The 21,341-nt window shown below is 37.7% G+C and overlaps 1 protein-coding gene across 2 annotated transcripts in view; it reads right to left on the bottom strand.

Annotated features, from left to right (window-relative positions):
- Window positions 1-1,300: 1,300 nt before the first annotated feature.
- Window positions 1,301-21,341, bottom strand: part of STK33 (serine/threonine kinase 33) — a 70,687-nt gene continuing 50,646 nt past the window's right edge. For both annotated transcript variants that reach the window (XM_023736545.1, XM_004369619.1), the window contains one exon: window positions 1,301-1,513. In XM_023736545.1, the coding sequence (XP_023592313.1) occupies window positions 1,301-1,513 (213 nt within the window). The remainder of the gene's footprint in view (window positions 1,514-21,341) is intronic.

Here is a 21,341-nt window from a genome sequence, read left to right on the forward strand (position 1 = left end):
ATTCACAAAAAAAGACTAGGCTTATTGGTCTGACAGAGACTGGAGGAACCCCCGAGACTATGACCACTGGACACCCTACTAACTCAGAACTGAAGCCACTCCTGAATATCAGCTTTCAGCCAAGATTAGACAGGCCTATAAAACAAACAATAAAACACGTGAGGAACATGCTTCTTGGTTCAATCAAGTATGTGAGACCAAATGGGTAACAAACTGCCCAACAGCAAAGATAAGCAGGCAGGAGGGGACAGGAAAACCCGACGAATGGACACGGAGAACCTGGGATGGAAAGTGAAAGGGGGAGAATGCCGACACATTGTGAGGATTGCAACCAACATCACGAAACAATTTGTGTACAAATCTTTGAATAAGAAAGTAATTTATGCTGTAAACTTTCACCTAAAACACACACACACACACACACACACACACACACACACACACACACAAACTCAAAAAACTATTTACCCAGGTGGAAAGAAGATACTTGTAATACTCAGTGTAATGATGTTTTTTCCCATGTCCACCCTCATGACCTTCCCCAAAGATGTGTGCCTACCTTTGTGGCAGCAGACTAAGTTTATGATTTCCATAAGGCTTTAGAGAACCGTACTATATTCACCTCTTGTTAACATAAGAATTAACTTGCATGAGCAACATCTGTCTTTTATTGATTCAATCAATACATTGGGAATTTAGCAGCAAGTTAATAGCAAGTAGTTACAAAATCTCCTATCTCTACACTTTTAAAATAAGTTGTCTAAAGCAATCTATAGCAACCTAAAATCACAAGAACACATGTGAATGACGGAAGCACTTCTGTTATAATGCCTATGGCAAGTTTATTAGCAATTTCCTAACAAAGTCTTCTAGTGCAAAGTGCACATAATTATTTGGAACCTCCATTACTATATTTGGCCTATCATTTTCCCCTATAACTATCTGTGACTAAACATAAGAATGTGAAGTGAAACTAAGCAAGTATGCCCCAAAGGCTTCCCAACTGGCCCTGCTGCCTTGAGGGCTATCCAGTCTAAACAACCCTTGTATACATCTTAAGTTGATTTCAGCCACAGACCACCATGGAGCCTACTGATGGCTGTTCTTTAACATCATATGCAGCTCGTGCTGCTTTGAGATAACTAGCTTCATTTTTAAACTGATTCGAACACGTGACAGGGCTCAGCGGAGCTAAAAGGCTAGGGGCTCGGTATAGTCCTATCCTTTTCCCCCCCATCTTCTCATTTCAGCACTAGAAACAGCAGCCTTGTTCTTGTACTATTCCGTGTTGGAGGAAATCTTAGAGTTTCTTTTTGGTTCCAGACAGGCCAATGGATTTATTAGTGAATTTGCCTGCTATCTGTTGGCTTGAAGTTATAGGGGCTTTCTCTAGTTCCTCCTTGAGTCCAACTGGAAGAAGTCTGCTAGATGTGGTACCTGAAGAGAGCGTGTCCAAACTGTCCATATTTGCTTTCTCACTGGTCACAGGAAGTATCTTTTCACAAGCAGTGAGCTAGAAATAAAAGAGAAGGCCTGGATGAATTCTCAGACACAAAGCAATACAGCAATTCAAGGAAGCAAGAAACCACAAAGTTGCCCAGAATTTGCAAGATGGAAACTTTTCCAGATATGGAACATAAAGTAGTCACATTATAAAATTATTATTAAGTGACAAATAAAGTTCCTTTCGCACACTCAAGAAAATGGAATTATTTAGTGTTTGATGTAGGGCAAACTGTATAGGCTCAATTTCAAATCCTCTGCCACGTAAAAGGAAAGTAAATGGTAACACTTGCATAGGAAAGTCCAGTTGGACTTAATTGTACTCATCTCATTTCATCTTTACAGACTTCTAAACAAGCTTTGACACTTGTACAATTACCCTGACAAGTACAGCATGATCATTCTTTCTAACCTGGGTACAAAGCTGCTGCATACGGCCCACCCAATACGTTCTCATTGTTTTCCTGGCATTAATTCCAGGGACTGGATTCTAATCCCAGTCACACGACTTGGGCAGGTATGTAGACCTCTGGGAGTCTCGAATTCCTCACTGTTAAATGGGGAAAACAGTATTTGCACTGTTTAATCCATGAGCTTACTACAAGAATGAAGGTAGTGGCCAGGAAAGTACTGTGTGAGCTTTAAAGCACAAAACAAGTCGAAGAGATTTTAATAGGCAATTGTATTTTCTCAGGTCACCTTCCCTAACCCTGATGTCATGAGGGAAGCAGAGTTCATTTTGACCTTAGACCCATTTTAAAAGTGATCACTTCTAATTAAATTCAGCTGAGCACAGGGTTGTACCAGAGCAGAGAATATATGAGGAGACCTACACAAGCAGGGCAGGAGCCAGGATGTGGGGGTATAGCGTCGGCAAGCTCTCATTTAGGCAGCTCTGTGAACAGCCTCACAAGTTTAATACTCTGGTTACCTGAGAGTCATGAAACATGCGCGTTAATAATTTTCAAAGAACGTGAAAGGATTACATGTGACACAAAACAAATGAACACGGTGCTTCTTTGATCATTCAAGTGCTCGTTGATAAAAGTGACCACGTTTTATACACAGTAGTAAGAACTTCGTATATAATTTGTTCAAGGAATAAATGACCTCCCAGGACTGCAGCAAAACTTCAGGTAATTTAGGCTTTGTGGTACCTGTATTACAAGAGAGAATTTACCTGACATTTGTTTGCTTATTGCAGACAGCCCTTAAATATGTGCCTCTTCAGAAGAACATCACTTATGTCTGACTTTATAACCAAAAAAAACAAAAAAAAAACAAAAAAAACCCTCAAGTCCATTGCCATTGAGTTGATTCCAACTCATAGTGATCCTATAGAACAGAGTAGAATTGCCCCATACAGCTTCCAAGGGACGGCTGGTGGATTTGAACTCGCGACCTATTGGTTAGCAGCCATAGCTCTTAACCACTGCACCACCAAGGCCCCATGACTTTATAACAGTGCATGCTAATTCTTGAGCTGGTAATATTTAAAAATCATTTTGTACATTGAAAATCAATTTGTATAAATTTTGAAATGTAAAAAAGGTTCTTTTCTCTGTAGATTTTTTTTCCACAAGGAAATTTCTGGGTTGCTTCTCTTTGTACTCTTTCAAGAAGTAGAAAATATTTACAGTTATTTAGCATTCACTGATGCAGTTGTATTCTCTCATTGAAGACTCCTTATGTTCAGCTTGTTGTTGTTGTTAGGTGCCATCAAGTTGGTCCTGACTCATAGCGACTCTACGAACAACAGAACGAAACACTGCCCAGTCCTGCGCCATCCTCACAATCTTGTTGTGCTTGAGCCCACTGTTGCAGCCACTGTGTCAATCCATCTTGAGGGTCTTTCTGTTTTTCACTGACCCACTATTTTACCAAGCATGATGTCCTTCTCCAGGGACTGATCCTTCCTGATAACACGTCCAAAGTATGTGACACATACATCAAGTAAGCCATCCTTGCTTCTAAGGAGCATTCTTGCACTTCTTCCAAGACAGATTTGTTCATTCTTTTGGCAGTCCATGGTATATTCAATATTTCTCACCAACACCACAATTCAAAGGCATTAATTCTTCTTCGGTCTTCCTTATTCGTTGTCCAGCTTTCGCATGCATATGAAGTGACTGAAAACACCATGGCTTGAGTCAGGCACACCTCAGTCTTCAAGATGACATCTTTGCTTTTTAACACTTTAAAGAAGTCTTTTGAAGCAGATTTGTCTGATGCAATGCATCTGTTGATTTCTTGACTGATGCTTCCATGGGTGTTGATTGTGTTAGTTTAGGTACGTAGTGTGTTTCTAGAAATTTGTCCATTTCCTCTAGGTTTTCAAATTTGTTAGAGTACAATTTTTCATAGTATTCTGTTATGATTCTTTTAATTTCAGTTGGGTCTGTTGTGATATCACGCATCTCATTTCTTATTCGGGTTATTTGCTTCCTCTCCTGTTTTTCTTTTGTCATTTGGTCAATGGTTTATCAATTTTGTTGATCTTTTCAAAGAACCAGCTTTTGGTCTTGTTAACTCTTTCAATTGTTTTTCTATTCTCTATTTCATTTCATGCTGCTCTAATTCTTATTATTTCCTTTCTTCTGGCACCCAAGGGCTTGTTCCAGTTGTAGGGTTAATGTTTTGATTTTGGCCCTTTCTTCTTTTTGGGTGTGTGCATTTATTGCTATAAATTGACCTCTGAGCACTGCTTTTGTTGTGTCCCAGAAGTTCTGGTAGGATGTGTTTTCATTCTCATTTGATTCTGTGAATTTCTTTTTTCTGCCCTTGATTTCTTCTATAACCCAGTAGTTTTTGAGCAAGGTGTTGTTCAGTTTCCATGTGTTTGATTTGTTTCCCTGCTTTGTCTGTTATTGATTTCTACTTTTATGGCTTTGTGGTCAGAAAAGATGCTTTGTAATATTTCAGTGCTTTGGATTCTGTTAAGGCTTGCTTTATGGCCTAATATGTGGTCTACTCTGGAGAATGGTCCATGTGTGTTGGAAAAGAAAGTATACTTGGCTGTTGTTAGGTGAAGTGTTCTGTATATGTCTATGAGATCAAGTTGGTTGACTGTGGCATTTAGATCTTCCGTGTCTTTACTGGCCTTCTTTCTGGATGTTCTGTCCTTCACCGAAAGTGGAGTGTCAAAGTTCCCTACTATTACTGTGGAGCTGTCTATTTCTCTTTTCAATGCTGTTAGAGTTTATGTATTTAGGAGCCCTATTGTTGAGTGTGTAAATATTTATTATGGTTATGTCCTCCTTATGTACTGACCCTTTAATCATTATATAGTGTCCTTCTTTATCCTTTGCGGTTGATTTTACTTTAAAGTCTATTTTGTCAGAGATTAATATTGCCACTCCTGCTATTTTTTTATTTTTGTTTGCTTGATACATATTTTTCCATCCTTTGAGTTTTACTTTGTGTCTTTAGGTCTAAGATGTGTCTCTTGTAGACAGCACATAGATGGATCGGGTTTTTTATCCATTCTGCCACTCTCTGTCTCTTTATTGGTGCATTTAGTCCATTTACATTCAGCGTAATTATCAATTGGTATGAGTTTAGTTGCTGTCATTTTCATGTTTTTGTGTCTGTGTGTGTTGTTGACAGTTTCTTTGTTCCACTTAATTTTCTGTGCTGAGTCGTTTTTCTTCAAGTATTTTCTTTCCATACTTTTTGTTGTTGTTGATTTTGTATTTGCTGAGTCTTTATGTTTTCCTGTTTTTTATTTTGATGTGTAGGACTATTAGTTTCCTTTGTGGTTACCTTAATATTTACCTCTATTTTTCTAAGTTTAAACCACTCTTTTATTTCTTTATATTGCCTTGACTTCCTCTCCATATGAAAGATTTATGACTACATTATTTAGTCCCTCTTTTTTATTCTAATGTTGTCATTTTTTACATACTGACATCTGTTTCCCTATTTTCAGTGTTTTAGCTTTGATTTATTTTTGTGACTTCCCTATCTGGGTTGATATCTGGTTGTTCTGTCCTGTGTTCTAGTCTTGGGTTGTTATCTGATGTTATTGATTTTCTAACCAGAGGACTCCCTTTAAGTATTTCTTGTAATTTTGGTTTGTTATTTACAAATTCCCTAAACTTCTGTTTATCTGGAAATACCCTAATTTCGCCATCATATTTGAGAGACAGTTTTCCTGGATACATAATTCTTGGTAGGCAAACTTTTTTCCTTCAAGGCTTTATATATGTCATCCCATTGCCTTCTTGCCTGCATGGTTTCTGCTGAGTAGTCCAAGCTTAATCTTATTGACTGTCCTTTGCAGACGATTTTTCATTTATCCCTAGCCTCTCTTAAAATTCTCTCTTCATCTTTGATTTTGGCAAGCTTGATTATGTCTTGGTGACTCTCTTTTGGGATCTACCTTGTGTGAGGTTCAATGAGCATCTTGGATAGATATCTTCCTATCTTTCATGATATCAGGGAAGTTTTCTGCCAACAAATCTTCAACCATTCTCTCTGTATTTTCTGTTATCCCCCCCCCCATTGTGGTACTCCAATCACTAACAGATTATTCCTCTTGATAGAGTTCCACATAATTATTAGGGTTTCTTCATTTTTTAGAATTATTTTATCTGATTTTTCCTCAAATAAGTTGGTGTCAAGTGCTTTATCTTCAATCTCACTAATTCTGACTTCCACCACCTCAATTCTGTTCCTATGACTTTCTATTGAGTTGCCTAATTCTGAAATTTTATTGTTGATCTTTTGGATTTGTTTGCTGCCTCTATTGACTCTTTCAGCCTGTCAAATCTGTCATTATGCTCTTGCATAGCCTTCTTGAGTTCTTCTATTGCTTTGTCTGTGTGTTCCTTGGCTTGCTCTGCGTTTTGAATGATCTCCTTCCTGATATCTTGAAGAGCTCTGTATATTAATCTTTTGAATTCTACCTCTGGTAATTCCAAGAAGTTCTCCTCTGGAAGATTTCTTGATTCTTTGTTTTGGGTGCTTGCTGAAGCCATCATGGTCTGCCTCTTTATGTGACTTGATATTGACTGTTGTCTCCAAGCCAACAATAAGTTACAACATTTATATATTTTATGCTTGCTTAATCTGTCCTAGCTTCTTGTTTTGTTTTGATATGCCCAAATAGGCTGCTCATGTAAGCTAGTTTGATTACTGCTGCCTTTGAAGCTCTCACGTCCTGTCACCAGGTAGTTAGAGCTGTTACTAGGTATGTGAGCCCAGGACATTGTTTACTTTTCTTGTATAGATTCAGCTCAGGTGTCCAGTTAGTTAGTCACCAAGTATGTGGTGCAGGTTCTCACCTACAGTCCTAGACAGGCAGGGGTGATTAGAGTAGGCACAGGTATCTGGCTACAGTGGGGGTCATGTGCTGAGCAAGGCAGAGGGCTGATGGCTGCCCCTGAATATCTGAGAGGAAAGCATGTCCCTGTTCCATAGAGCATGTAGGTGGGTGGATTTTGCAGCCGGACTATGAGCAGCCAGTGCTGTTGGCTGTAAGGACTGGGAGACACCACTTACTCTTGGACCTCTGTCACAGGTGGCTAGGTGGCATGGGTGGAGCCACCAGTCCTAAGGCCCCTGATGTGGGTAGGTGAGGACACTGCTTAATGAGCAGGGTGGTGTCAAATGTCACAAACCTGCCACTCCACCATATAGCAGATACAGCTGAAATTAGGCTTCAGGTATAGACCCTATTGTACTGTGCTAATGAGGGCCTATGCTGTTGAAATGGGCCCACACAGGTCTATGCAGGGGTGAAAGGCATTCAAAGTCCATGGACCCCTTATGCCTGTGCCTAGGCAAAGGAGCTGTGCCTGCCCTGAGTTCCTGGCTTAGGGGAGCTGGCAGATTACTTTTTCCTGTTTGTTAATTTCTTCCCACTTCAAAGCTGGGAGAATGGCTCCATGGGTGTTGACTGTGGATCCAAGTAAAATGAAATCCTCGACAACATCAGTCTTTTCTCCCTTTATCATGATGTTGCTTACTGGTCCAGTTGTGAGGATTTTTGTGTTATGTTGAGGTGTAATCCATACTGAAGACTGTGGTCTCTGATCTTCATCAGTAAGTGCTTCAAGTCCTGTTCATTTTAGCAAGCAACGTTGTGTCATCTGCATAACACAGGTTGTTAATGAGCCTTCCTCCAATCCTGATGCCTCAGTTCTTCTTCATATAGTCCAGCTTCTTGGCTTCTTGGATTATGTGCTCAGCACATAGATTGAATTAAGTATGGTGAATGGATACAAACCTGACATACACCTTTCCTGACTTTAAACCATGCAATACCCCCTTGTTCTGTTTGAATGATGGCCTCTTGATCTATATACGGGTTCTTCATGAGCACAACTAAGTGTTCTGGAATTAAGTGTTCAGCTAGAGGGTAAGAATACAACACCCCTGAGGTTCTACCTAGTATCTCGCTGAGGACAAGTTGCTTTGTTTGATACAGTACTGATCACTAAGATATGAAACTTATCTTGGAAATTTCAATTCACAAAAATTTAGTTCACTTTACGTATATCCAAATCCTATTAAAAGGTGAATCTAAACATAGCCCTCTCTCCTTTGACATTTCCACCTCTTGAGTTATTATCCAAGTAGTATAGCAAATGTTTTTCAACATGTCCACTACAATATTCTACAGAATAGGAATAGAGATTTAGTTATTTTATTTTTAATGGGCTCATGTTCATATCTGGCTTTTCCACTCTTCTTCACTGTTCCATTTTTTAAAATGCTTGAATCATTAGTAGATTTAGAAGAAAGAAATATTCAGAAGGCAGTATTAGACTTTTTTTTTTTTCTTTTTTCCAAAAACACTAGAGGTTCTGTATTTTCTTCTTCTTGGATATCTTAATTCTCAGAATTCTCTGGAAATGTGGAAAGAAAGAAGAAACTAAACCAAAATGTTTGGTTGTTTCAGTGTAGAAACATGACATTTCTCAGTTTCATTCTATAGCAAGAAGAGAAAATTATATTCCTCAACCACATACATTTACCTCTCTATATATAATTTTAGTGATTTATAAGATGTAGCAGTCTGCTTCCGCAAAGATGTACAGTCTTGGAAACCCTACGGGGGCAGTTCTACGCTGTCCAATAGGGTCACTGTAAGTCAGAATCAACTCGATGGCAGTACGTTTGGGTTTAATACATTCCTATGACTCCTGGACAATGAATAAGGAATAAGGAAGACCGAAGAAGAATTGATGGCTTTGGGTTATGGTGTAGGCAAAGAATATTGAATATACCATGGACTGCCAGAAGAATGAACAAATCTGTCTTGGAGGAAGTACAACCATGTCTCAGTCATCTAGTGCTGCTCCAACAGAAATACCACAAGTGGATGGTTTTTAACAAGAGAAATTTATTCTCTCACAGTCCAGTAGACTACAAGTCCAAATTCAGGGCATCAGCTCCAGGGGAACGCTTTGTCCATCGGCTCTGGAGGAAAGTCCATGTCATCAGTCTTCCTTTGGTCTGGGAGCTTCTCTGCACAGGAACCTCATGTCCAAAGGACGCACTCTGCTCCCAGCACTTTCTTGGTGGTATGAGGTTCCCATGTGCCTCTGCTCACTTCTCTCTTTTATATCTCAAAAGACATTGCATTAAGACACGGATCTTGTCAACCTCATCAGTATAACCTAATCACAGTGATAGAATTTACAACACATGAGGAGATCACATATAATCTCATCATAGTGGTAGAGTTTACAACACATAAGGACATCACATCAGATAACACAATCATACAATATTGGGAATCATGACCTAGCCAAGTTGCTATACACATTTTTTGGGGGACACAGTTCAATCCATGACAAACCAGAATGCTCCTTAGAAAGCAAGTACAGTGAGACTTTGTCTCACATACTTTGGACATATTATCAAGAGGGACTACTCCCTGGAGAAGGACATCATACTTGGTAAAGTAGACAGCCAGCGAAAAAGAGGATCTTCAACAAGATGGACTGACAGAATGGCTGCAGCAATGGGCTCAAGCATAACGATTGTGAGGAGGGCGCAGGACCCGGCATTGATTCATTCTGTTGGACATAGGGTCTCTATGAGTCAGAACTGACTAGATGGCACCTAACAACAACAACATGATTTAATATGCAAAATGTACAAAATCTCATCCCTGCCCCGTAGTTAACTTAGTTCTGCACCCCACCAAAAACAGCCAATATTATCAATTTAAATTATACACTTCCAGAGATATTTTATGCATCCTTAAGCAACTACTGGAGCCCTGGTGGTGCAGTGGTTAAGAGCTTGACTTGTAACCAAAAGTTTGGCAGTTCAAATCCACCAGCCGCTCTTTGGAAACCCTATGGGGCAGTTCTATTCTGTTCTATAGCATTGCTATGAGTCTGAATCGACTCGATAGCAATGGGTTTGGCTTGGTTTTAAGCAAATATTAGGTTGAACCAAGTAGAATTGGTTGTTATTTTTGTAGGTCAAAAACAGTCCAATAATGTCAATTTCATATTGTTCGATTTCATCTCTCAATGCACTTTCATCCTCCTTTTACACAAATGGTAGTCAAATATAAGCACTCTTTACACCTAGTTTTCAACTAACAATTATCTTTAAGATCATTCTATATCCGTACATAAAAAGATACCTTGTCCTTTTTTTCTGGCTGTGCAGCATTCTCATGTTTGGATGCACCATAACCTATCTAAATAATCAGTTCCTTCAGAATGGCCATTTGGGTTGTTTCCAATCTTTTACTAGTGCATGTAATACTACACGAATAATCTTATACTTGCATCATTTTGCACATGTATATCTACCAGATATATATTTTAGAAGTGAAACTCCTGGGTCAAAAGGTATATGGATGTATAATTTCACCATATTGCCCTCCATTACAGTTGTACCAACGTATACTTCTACCAGCAGCATATAAAATGCTGATTTCTTATTTCTTTGTCAATTTGGTGTTTCATATATGTTAAAGCTAAATAGTCAACCATATTTTAACTGAGCCCCACAATCAGCCTAAAACTTGTTGCACTGAAATAAATCATAATATTTTTTCCTTCATTCCCTGGTAACATCCAAATCTACTTACTTTTTACATGAATGTTTATTGTAAATGCTTAGGACCTTCTAAGGGTATGTGTGTACCTTGTAAAATACTGTGCGTGTGTGTGTGTGTGTGTGTGTGTGTGTGTGTACCTTGTAAAATACTATTTCTCTTTGCTAATTCCCAGCTGCATTCAGTTAGGATGCCTTTGTTTAGGAATCTGAATAGTAAAGAGTTTTCCGAAAAGATCCTCTGGGTCTCCTCTCACAAATGGTCCCAAATTCAAATTGTTCTCTGATGTTAACAGAACAAGGATGCAGGCTGGCCACCATGGTGACCTTCAGGCCAAAGTGTAGTTTTCTTCACCAAGAGCCAAGTCTGTCATCTCTTTGGAAAATACCTGGCCAAGACAAATTCCAGCTTCCAGGCTTTTTTCTAGGAACATGAACAAATCTTAATTTCTTTTGTAGACTGTAGATTATCTAACTTTTGAGTTTCTCCTTTTCTTCTCTCACAGCTGGTGGGATTCCTCAGCGATCTATGCTGTCACTGATACAATTTTATAGTTTTGTAAGTAATAGGACAGAGAAGTGAAAAGTGAAATTGCCAAAGCTATGGGCGTCACTAAGATCTTCAGTCATGAAAAGTAAATAGAAGGTGATGAGTTCCCATAAGATTGTACAAACAGGGAGAAAGATGACAGAGGAGTTTCAATATTCAGTTCTAGGGGGAAAATTCTAAGCTATCATTAGACTGTTGGCCATCCATTATCAATCCAGGAGAGGATCTAAAAATCATTACAGACCGTTCTCTGAAGATACTGCACAATGATCAAGAAAACCTGGGTATCATCAAAAAGCATTTTAGAAGTCAAAGAAAAAAATTCTTCTATCCTTATATAAAATCATGATGAATTCATCCCTGAAACATTACAACCAGCATGAATAGATATAAAGGGACCAGACAAGGTTTACAGACAGGCTACAAAAATGACAAAGTGGTGGAGATTTCTCTGTAAGAGAGCTCTTCAGTCTGAAAAGGTAAAGAACACGAGGATATGTACTTAAAATCTATAAAATGAAAAAGGGGGCAAATCTCAGCACTCTGGAGCTAGGTGGCATCTCTGAGTGCTACAGTCAGAGGAGAGTTATGCCAGGGGCTGCCCCAAGCAGCATCTTAATTGCTCCTCATCCTTGACAGACTCTTACTGTTTGGGACACTTCAAGTAATAGTCCATCCTATGGAAGCAAAATGATAGAAAAGATGACCTCGCAAGTTTTCTCCAGTCACATTTTTTTGTAATTCAGTACACTTGACCTGATTTTTCTAGCTTATATTATTAATCTGAAAAGGGACTCCATGTGTGCAAAGGGAGATATGTAACAAGAAAATTGGGCTAAACATACATATTTCATTATTCACTAGCATAACTTTAACCTGATGAACTCATCTGGTGATAATGGATGCAAAACCTGTAAGCTCTAGGCATATCACTGCAAGTTAATACCAGTGAATGATTACTAGAAACTGTTAGCATTTCTCTGAATTTTGAGTAAAATACATGCTATTTAAGTAAAGTGGTTTATCACCATAGCAACCATTTCTAGAGTCACACATTCAAATTACAGGCCTGCACAAGGTCTAAGTGACAGAACATTCTGATACAAGTTTTCTGCTATAGTTCTGCTTACAGTGGTCACCCACCTTCTCTCACATTCCTGTGGTTTTCAGAAGAAGAGGAGGAAGAAAGGCAAGGGAAAGAAGAGAAATCAACTTCCAAATATACAGATTTCTTTCATAAGGTTACCCACATGAAGCGCTGGGCCTTATACAGAGTTAAAGAAAATAAAATCTAACTTGCAAATTAAAGAAATATGCAGATACCTTTCTTTTATTTGTAATTAAAATATAATTTATACACAATAGGATATACAAATATTGAGTATACAATTTGATGAGTTTTGATGAATGCACAGACCTGTACAACCAACATCCCAATCACGAAATAGAACAATTCCCCAGAAAAGTCCATCGTGCCACATCCCAGTCAGCCCACTCTCATCCTGGGACCACAGCTATTCTGATATTTTTCAACATACATTAGTTTTGCCTTTTCTAAAACTTCAAATAAATAAAATCATACAGTAGGCACTCTTGTATCCTACTTCCTTTGCTTAACCTACTTTTTTTTATGGAATTTTTACTTGAGATAATTGTAACACGTTGTAAAATATTTTTGAGATTTATCCAAAATCTTCCTTTTTTATTCCTTAGTAGTATTCCATTGTATGGATATACCACAATTTGTTTATTCATTCTTCTGTTAATGGACATTTGGGTTGTTTCAGTTTTGGACTGGTATAAAGCTGCTACAAATATTTTCCACAAGCTTTTTTTGAGAACTTACATTTGGGATTGCTGAGTAAATGGTAAGTGAATACTTACCCTTATAAATAACTACCACACTATTCCAAGGGGACTATACCATTTTGTACGGCCACCAACAATGCAGGAAAATTCCATTGCTCTATATCTTTCCCGATATTTGGACTTGCCAGTCTATTTTAATTATGGCCATACATTCTAGTATGTAGCAATATCTCATTGTGGTTTTAATTTGCATTTTCCTGATGACTAGTGATGTTGAGCACTTTTTCCTGTGCTTATTGAGTAGTTGTATATCTTCCTATCTGAAGTGCTTGTTCAAATCTTATACCCATTTTTAAAATTGAGTTGTTTGCCTTATTGTTACTGAGTTATAGAAATTGTTTATGTATTATGGATGCCAAGACCTTTGTCAGATGTATTTATTGTGAATATTTTCTCCCTGCCTGTGGTTGGCCTATTCATTTTCTTAATATGCTTTTGGTGAGCAAATATGTTTAATTTTTATGAAGTCCATTTTATTAGGTTTTTTTTAGTACTTTCTGTGTTCTAAGAAATCCTTGACTACCCCCCAGTCAGATGATATTCTCCTGTTTTCTCCTAAGAGCTCTATAGTTTAGCTTTAATATTTAGGTCTACTACCCATCCAATTTATTGGCATTGACTTATTCACAAAATCCTCTTGTCTTTTTTAATCATTTCCTTTCTTCTATTTTTGCTGGGGGGGGGGTGTTAATTTTCTGTTCTTTTTCTACCTTACTGAGATGAAAACTTGGATCACTGATTTTCATTATTATTGATATTATTTTAAACAGTCAAGATACTTGTATATTTACCCACATAGTGTTGCTGATGTTCTTCTGTCCTTTGTGAAGTTCAGTATATCCATCTGGGATCATTTTCTTCCACCCTAAAGAATTTATTTTAAAACTTTTGTAGTTGTTGTAGTTTTGCTGGTGACAAACCCTCTCATCTTTTATGTACCTGAAAACATCTCTATTTTATCTTTATTTTTTAGAGGATCTTTCACTAAGTATAGAATTCTAGGTTGGCAGGGTTTTTTTTTTTTTTTTTTTTTTCCCCTCCCTGTTCAGCACTTTAAGCATGTAATTCCATTGTCTTCTGGCTTCCATTATTTCTGTTGCTATGTTAGATGTTGCTCCTTTTAAGGTAATATGTCTTTTTGTTCTCTGGATGCTTTAATAACTTTCTCTTTCTAGTTGGAAGAATCAGAGGACAGAGTTCAGAGAAACCACTGTCACCAGAAAGTAATGAGGGACTCTCTGAAAGGAAAGAGCCAGAGAGGGAAAACCCAAATTCTGCTCGGCTAAAGATCAATGAACTGAATTGAGATTTGAACCATTGGCCCAGAAACAACTTTCAGTTGGAGTCCAACCAATTAATTTCCTGCTAAGACAAAAACATTAATACCTTCTGAAGGAACATAACAGAATCCAGGGTCTACACAACCAGCTCACTCACAATGTTCAGGACATGATCTAGATTACTCAACAAAAATGACAATCATAGAGACAGACCTCAAAATACCCAGATGTTGGAATTAGCAAACAAGAAATTTAAAGCAGTTATTATAACTATTAACAATGACATAAAGAAAAAAATTCATGTAATGAATGAAGAAGTTCTCAACAGAGAAATAGAAACAATAAAAGAGAACCAAATGGAAATTACAGAACTTAAATATAGTATCTGAAATTAAAAATTCACCACATAGGTCTATCAGGAAAATGGAGATAACTGAGGAAAAAGTCAGTAAATCTGAAGATAAGTCAGTAGAAATTATCCAATCTAAAGAACAGATAGAAAAATATTGGAAAAAAATGAATAGACCACTGGGGACTGTTATGGATTGAACTGTATCCCCCAAAATGTGTTTCAACTTGGCTAGGCCATGATTCCCAGTACTGTGTAGTGGTCCTCCATTTTGTGATCTGATGTAATTTTCCCATGTGCTGTAAATTCTAATCTCTGCCGGTGGTTAATGAGGCAAGATTAGGTTATGTTAAAGAGGATTAGGGTGGGATGCAACACTCTTACTCAGGTCACAGCCCTGATCTGATATAAGGGGAGTTTCCCTGGGGTGTGGCCTGCATCACCTTTTATCTTACCAGAGAGAAAATTAGAGAGAAAAAAGCAGAGAGATAGGGACCTCATCACCACCAAGCAAAAAGGAGTGGAGCTCATCCTTTGGAACTGGGGTCCCTGAACTGAGAAGCTCCTAGACCAGGGGAAGACTGATGACAGGGACATTCCCCAAGAGCCTAGAGAGAAAAAGCCTTCCCCTGGAGCTGATGCTCTGAATTTGGACTTCTAGCCTCCTAAACTATGAGAAAATAAATTTCTCTTTGTTAAAGTCATCCACGTGTGGTATTTCTGTTATAGCAGCACTAGGTAACTAAGACAGGGACTATGGGATAATATCAAAAGGTCTAACAAGTGAGTAATTGGAGTCTCAGAAAAAATAATAATTGAAAATTTCCCAAAAGACATAAATTTGCAGATTCACAAAGCTCAGAAAACCCCAAGCAGGATAAATATAAAAGAAGAATATACCTAGGAATATCACTGTCAAACACTGAAAAAAAGATAAAAAGAAAATCTTGAAAGCAGTCAGAGAAAACGGACACACTAGTACAGGGAAATAATACTTCCAATGACCACTGACTTCTCATCAGAAAAAACTGAAGGCTAGAAGGCACTGAAACAACGTCTTTAAAATGCGAACAACAACAACAAAAAACCTGTCAACCCAGAATTCTATAAACAGAAAAAAAGCCTTCAAAAATTGAGGCAAAATAAAAACATTTTCAGATAAAAGAAGACAGAGAATTCATCACCAACAGATCTGCAAAACACAAAATACAAAGGGAAGCTCATCAGGCTACAGGAAAATGATATTAGGTGGAAACTTGGATTTTCAGGAAAGACAGAAGTTCATCATAAATGGTAAATATCTATATAGATATAAAAGACTATTGTTCCTCTTAATTTCCTGAAAATACATATCACTGTGTAAAGCAAAAATTATAACATGGTTTTGTGGGGTTTATAATTACACAGGCAAAATACATGACAATTATAGCATACAGGAAGTGTTAGAGATGGATAGAACCAAATTAATAGATTTGGAAATGAAGCAACACTTGTTGTAACCCAACCCAGTGGGTTGGTTCTCCATAAAGAAAGGACATATACAGCATACCCACACAGCTATAGTCCCTAAAAGGAGCTGAGCAAAAGCCAAGCTAGGGAGGACAGGGAAATGATTTGAAAAAGATGCACTGATATATCCCCTCAACTATGGGAGTCTGGTTAAGTCTGTGGTGAAATCTAAGCCTCACACAGGAGGCTCTTGTGTGGGAGTAGAAGTACGGACAAAAGGTCTCTTTTAAAACAAAAGCCTTGTTGTTTATGGAGGCCTATGAATCCAAAACATCAACTTGCATCACAAACAGCATTAGCTCAAACAACAACAGGTCAAGATTCATATTAGCACATTTAATTACTTGTGTCTGTATTAGCTATTGCTGCAATTATGTTACTATGTTTGGGAGGTCTTCAAGACCACCCTTAGGTTGATTATCTGCTAGGAGGAATCACAGGCCTCAGCATACAGTCACACTCATTGCTATGATCTATTACAGCAAAAACATACAAAACACAATCAGCAAAGAGAAGAGGTACATGGGGAAAAGCAGGGGCAAACTTCCAAGGGTCCTCTCCAGTGGAGTCACACAGGATGTGCTTAATGCCCTCAGCAATGAGTTGTGACAAAATATGTGAAATGCTGCCAACCAGGGAAGCTTGTTAGAGACTCAGCACCCAAGGTTTTTACTGAGTGATGGTCCTGTAGGCAGCCTCTGCCTATTATGTAACAAAATTCCAGACTCCCAGAAAGAAAGCAGGTGTTCAGCATAACCACATTGTTGGCACAAACAGTATAGGCACAGTGAGCCACTCATATCAGTTACTGGTAAGAACCCTCCTGAAACCAAAGTTCCCAGGTGTCAGTCAAGGGCCAACCTTGCAAGCAGGGTTTTAACTCTTTTCTGCACAGCTACATAACAAACAACAGCAGAAATCTCAGTATCTTACAACAACAAACATTTATGTTTCTCAGCTGCAGGGCTGGCCTGTGGTGGGCTAGGCTTTGGATTACGTTCAGGTCTGCTCCACAAATCTTCATAATTCTGGGCCCAGAGGCTCTCTAGGGCATGTTTTTCTTATGGCAGGTGACAGAAATACAAGAGAGCAATCTAAATCATGCAAACACTTTTAAGGTCTCCGCCTACATCACACCGCATAAAATTTCATCAGTCAAAGCAAGTCATATGGCCAAGACCAACATTAGCGGGGTGCAGAAATATCCTTCATCCATTTTAGTAGAGAGAACTGCAAAGTCACATTTCATGGGTGTGAATATATAAATCTCTCACAAGGAGGGATTAAAGAATTGGAAACAATAATCCAATCTCCCACAGTACCCTAGGGAGCTCACCAAATTCAGAGGGCAAATGAAGTTGGAAGCATCACTTTATCATCACTGAAAATGATACTTCTTGGTTTATTAGTCTACTGCCATGTCTATACGCAAAGGAGCCTTGAAGCAGCCAGGATAAAACATATGTGATTTTAGTAATATTATATGCAAATTATTTAGCAATATAACAATAAAGCAATAATAGCTAACATTGATAAGTGCTTACAATGTGCCAAAGGTGCTATATGCAATGTTCCATTTCATCCTTGTAACAAAATATTGAAGTTGATGCCATTATTATTCCCATTTTACAGATGAGGAAACTTCGGCCTAGAAACTTCCCCAGGGTCACAAAGTTTGCAAGTGATATAGCCAGGATTTGAATCCAGGTGGCCTAGATTCAGAGATTATGCTTTTACTCATTATGATATTTTAAGTGCTATGTGGATCCATAATACCTATGTGCTTGGGTATGTATGCCATATTGCAAAGCTTCAATATTAGGATGTAAAAGTGTGTCAAAATTGTGGAAGCACGCCATATTTGCACATTATTCACATGGGCTCTGAGAGCTAAAATTTAATTTGTCAAGAAAGGAACATTTTTATCCTGCTCAACTAAAATACCAAGAAAATCTAGCCTTTTCTGATAGAAACATATTAGTGTACCATAGTTAAACTATTTACTTTCAGTGTTGTTTAAATTTAAACATCATTTGTCTTTGAAGAAACGCTGCACGAGTACATTTCATTATCAAAATAACTTTTCTAAGTTTCTAAGCCACTTTGTCTTTCTACATTCTAGCCTAGATAAAGTATCTGCTACATGTACTATCTCCTACAATACCGTAAAAGCCCATGTTTTCAGCAAAGAAATTATCATAAAAGCAAATAAACACAAAAATCTTCCATTTTCATTAAACAAGTTCATTCGAGACTGTTCAATAAATAAGAAGACTCTCCATTCATGAAGCAAGAATTCTGTTATCCAAACATACTTCTACCACATCCAGAGGTACTAGTCCCTCTCTCCATGGTTATGGGAGGTGCATTTTAATTACAGACTTATTGATATCTGAGCTTACTGAATAATGAAACTATTTTACTATTTATAAGAAATCACTAAAGAATGTTAGAAGGTATGCTACTGCAATAAGCAATGGTCTGCCAAGTGTCTCACTTGAAGATGGGTAAATGCTGTTCTAGGATTTAAAGTCTTGGGTCTATCTGATACAGGAGACTAAGAACCCAGTGTAGGAAATTTAGAGGGTTACTAATAACACAAAACATTATCTAGATGTACTTGGCCTATAAAAACAGATATACTACATGAGAGAACATTTTTATCCTCATGGAGCACCATTACCTAAATTAGCTAAAAGGTGGAAATAAAAAAAAAGGGGAGGAGGCATTACCAAGTGCCAACTATTTGAAAACAAGTCTAAAAAACTGTAGTGCATTACCTTAATCCAAACATGAACAACAAGGATCTGCAGACTGTATTTTTCCATAATGTCCAAGGCATTTGGAATTAAGTGTTATTCAGGGAAAGGTGAAGGTGCTTAGTTCAAGTGTTTTGTTTTTTAACAAATCGTCATTTACTCTCTCTGCTAGTTTTCCATGAGCTCTGCTATTATTGAAAACACGTGATTATCTTGGCTTGCGAAAAATATAAAATCAGGAGCTCTAAATGAATTTATGAGATTTTCCAGAAGAGAAAACAGTAATACAATGGAAAGCAGGAACTGTTGGGAGATTTCCATATAAGTAAAAGCCAAATTTCAAATATTTTAAATGGAAAAGGAATTATACATATTTCTTTAGTTTACTGTTGTTTTTGTTAGGTACTGTTGAGTCAGTTCTGACTGACAGCGACCCTATGCGTAACAGAAGGAAACAATGCCCAGTCTTGCGCCATCCTCAAAATCGTTGTTATGTTTGAGCCCCTTGTTGAAGCCACTGTGTCAATCCATCTCGTTGAGGGTCTTCATCTTTTTCACTGACCCTCTACTTTAGCAAGCATGATGCCCATCTACAGGGATTGGTCCCTCCTGATAACATGTCCAAAGTACATGAGATGAACTCTCGCCATTCTTTAGTTGTTGTAAAATATTTATATTATCACATCAAATTTCCCATATAATCTAGTTTTAACAAACAAAACTTTTCCCATGAAAAATATTTCAATATTCATAGAGAAATTTTAATAAAAATTAATATTTCACTCTTAAGAATATTAATTTATATAAGAATCCTGTGTGGCCTCAAGGGTAAATGGCCAATCCTATTTCTAGTTATCACTTCATAATTTTATACTCGACCATATAGTGTTAACAAAGATTTGAAAGAACAGAAGCAATTGTTCTTTTTGTTGTTGAGAATATACACAGCAGAACATACACCAATTCCACAATTTCTACATGTACAATTCAATGACACTGATTACATTCTTTGAGTTTTGCAACCATTCTCACCCTCCTTTCCCAAGCTGTTCCTCCTCTTTAACATAAATTCACTGCTCCCAAAGTTTCCTATCTAAACTTTTGAGTTGCTGTTGTCAATTTGATCCCATATGCATAAACCATAAAAGGGCATAATGCTCAAGGCAGACATTTTTTACTAGTTAAGTTAAAGTACTATTTGGTTTTAAGAAGATTTCAGGGGCTATTTCTGGTATAAAGTTTAAGGTTTAAAGGATACCTCAGGGCAATAGTTTAGGGGTTCATCCAGCCTCCATGACTCCATAAAACCAGGATTCCATGAGAATTTAAAATTCTATTCCGCATTTTCCCCCTTTTGATCAGGATTCTTCTACAGAGTCTCTGATCAAAATGTTCAGTAGTGGTAGCCAGGCACCATCCAGTTCTTCTGGTTTCATGGCAAAGAGGGTAGTTTTCATGGAAGCAATTAGCCACACATTCCATTTCCTCCTCCTATTCCTGACTCTCCTTCTTCCTCTGTTGCTCCAGGCAAATAGAGACTAATTGCTGTACCTTGGATGGCCACTTGCAAGCTTTTAAGACCCCAGTCACTACACAAAAAACTGGGAGATAGAAGCACTGAACACATTATTAGGCTAATTAACTGGGATGTCCCATGAAACCATGACCCTAAACCTCCAAACCAAGGAACCAAATTCCATAAGGTGTTTGGTTATGCATAGGCAGTCTCAGCAACTTCTCTTTTATTTATTTATTTATTTATTTATTTATTTATTTATGTCTTTGTTGTCAATTCTGTATCATACAACTTTTGCCAATTCAACTTTTTACAGGTGTACAACTTATTGACAGCAATTACATTAATTGGATGTGCAAACCTACCTTTAATCAATGTGATTTTTTCCATCACCATAAGCTGAAACTTAGTACTCCATAAGCAATAATCGCCTTTTCCCCTTCCCTCCCATCCCTGGTAACCACTAGGAAGCTTTGGTCTCTATACATTTGCCTGTTCTTGTCTTTTTATACAAGTGAGGTCATACAATATTTGTCCTTTGTGATTGACTTATTTCACTCAGTATAATGTCAAGCTCCATCCATATTGTAGCATGTGTCAATGCTTCACTTCTCTTACAGGCTGAGTAGTATTTCATTGTATGTATACACCACATTTTTTAATCCATTCATCTGTTGACAGGCATTTAAATTGTTTCCACCTTTTGGCTATTGTGAATAGTGCGGCAATGAACATTGTGTGCAAGTATTTGTCTGAGTATCTGCTTTCAAGTCTTTTGAGTATATACCTAGGAGTGGAATTGCTAGGTCATACAGTAGTTCTATTTTTATTTTTGCTTTTTGAGGAACCGCCACACTGTTTTCCACAATGACTGTGCAGCTATGCCATTTTGCATTTTCACCAGCAGTGGATAAGCGTTCCAATTTCCCTACATCCACACCAACATTTGTTACTTTTTTTTTTTTAAATTTTAACCATC

This window comes from Trichechus manatus, unplaced genomic scaffold (assembly GCF_000243295.1).
Source record: "Trichechus manatus latirostris isolate Lorelei unplaced genomic scaffold, TriManLat1.0 scaffold00006, whole genome shotgun sequence".
NCBI classification, from domain to species: Eukaryota; Metazoa; Chordata; class Mammalia; order Sirenia; family Trichechidae; genus Trichechus; species Trichechus manatus.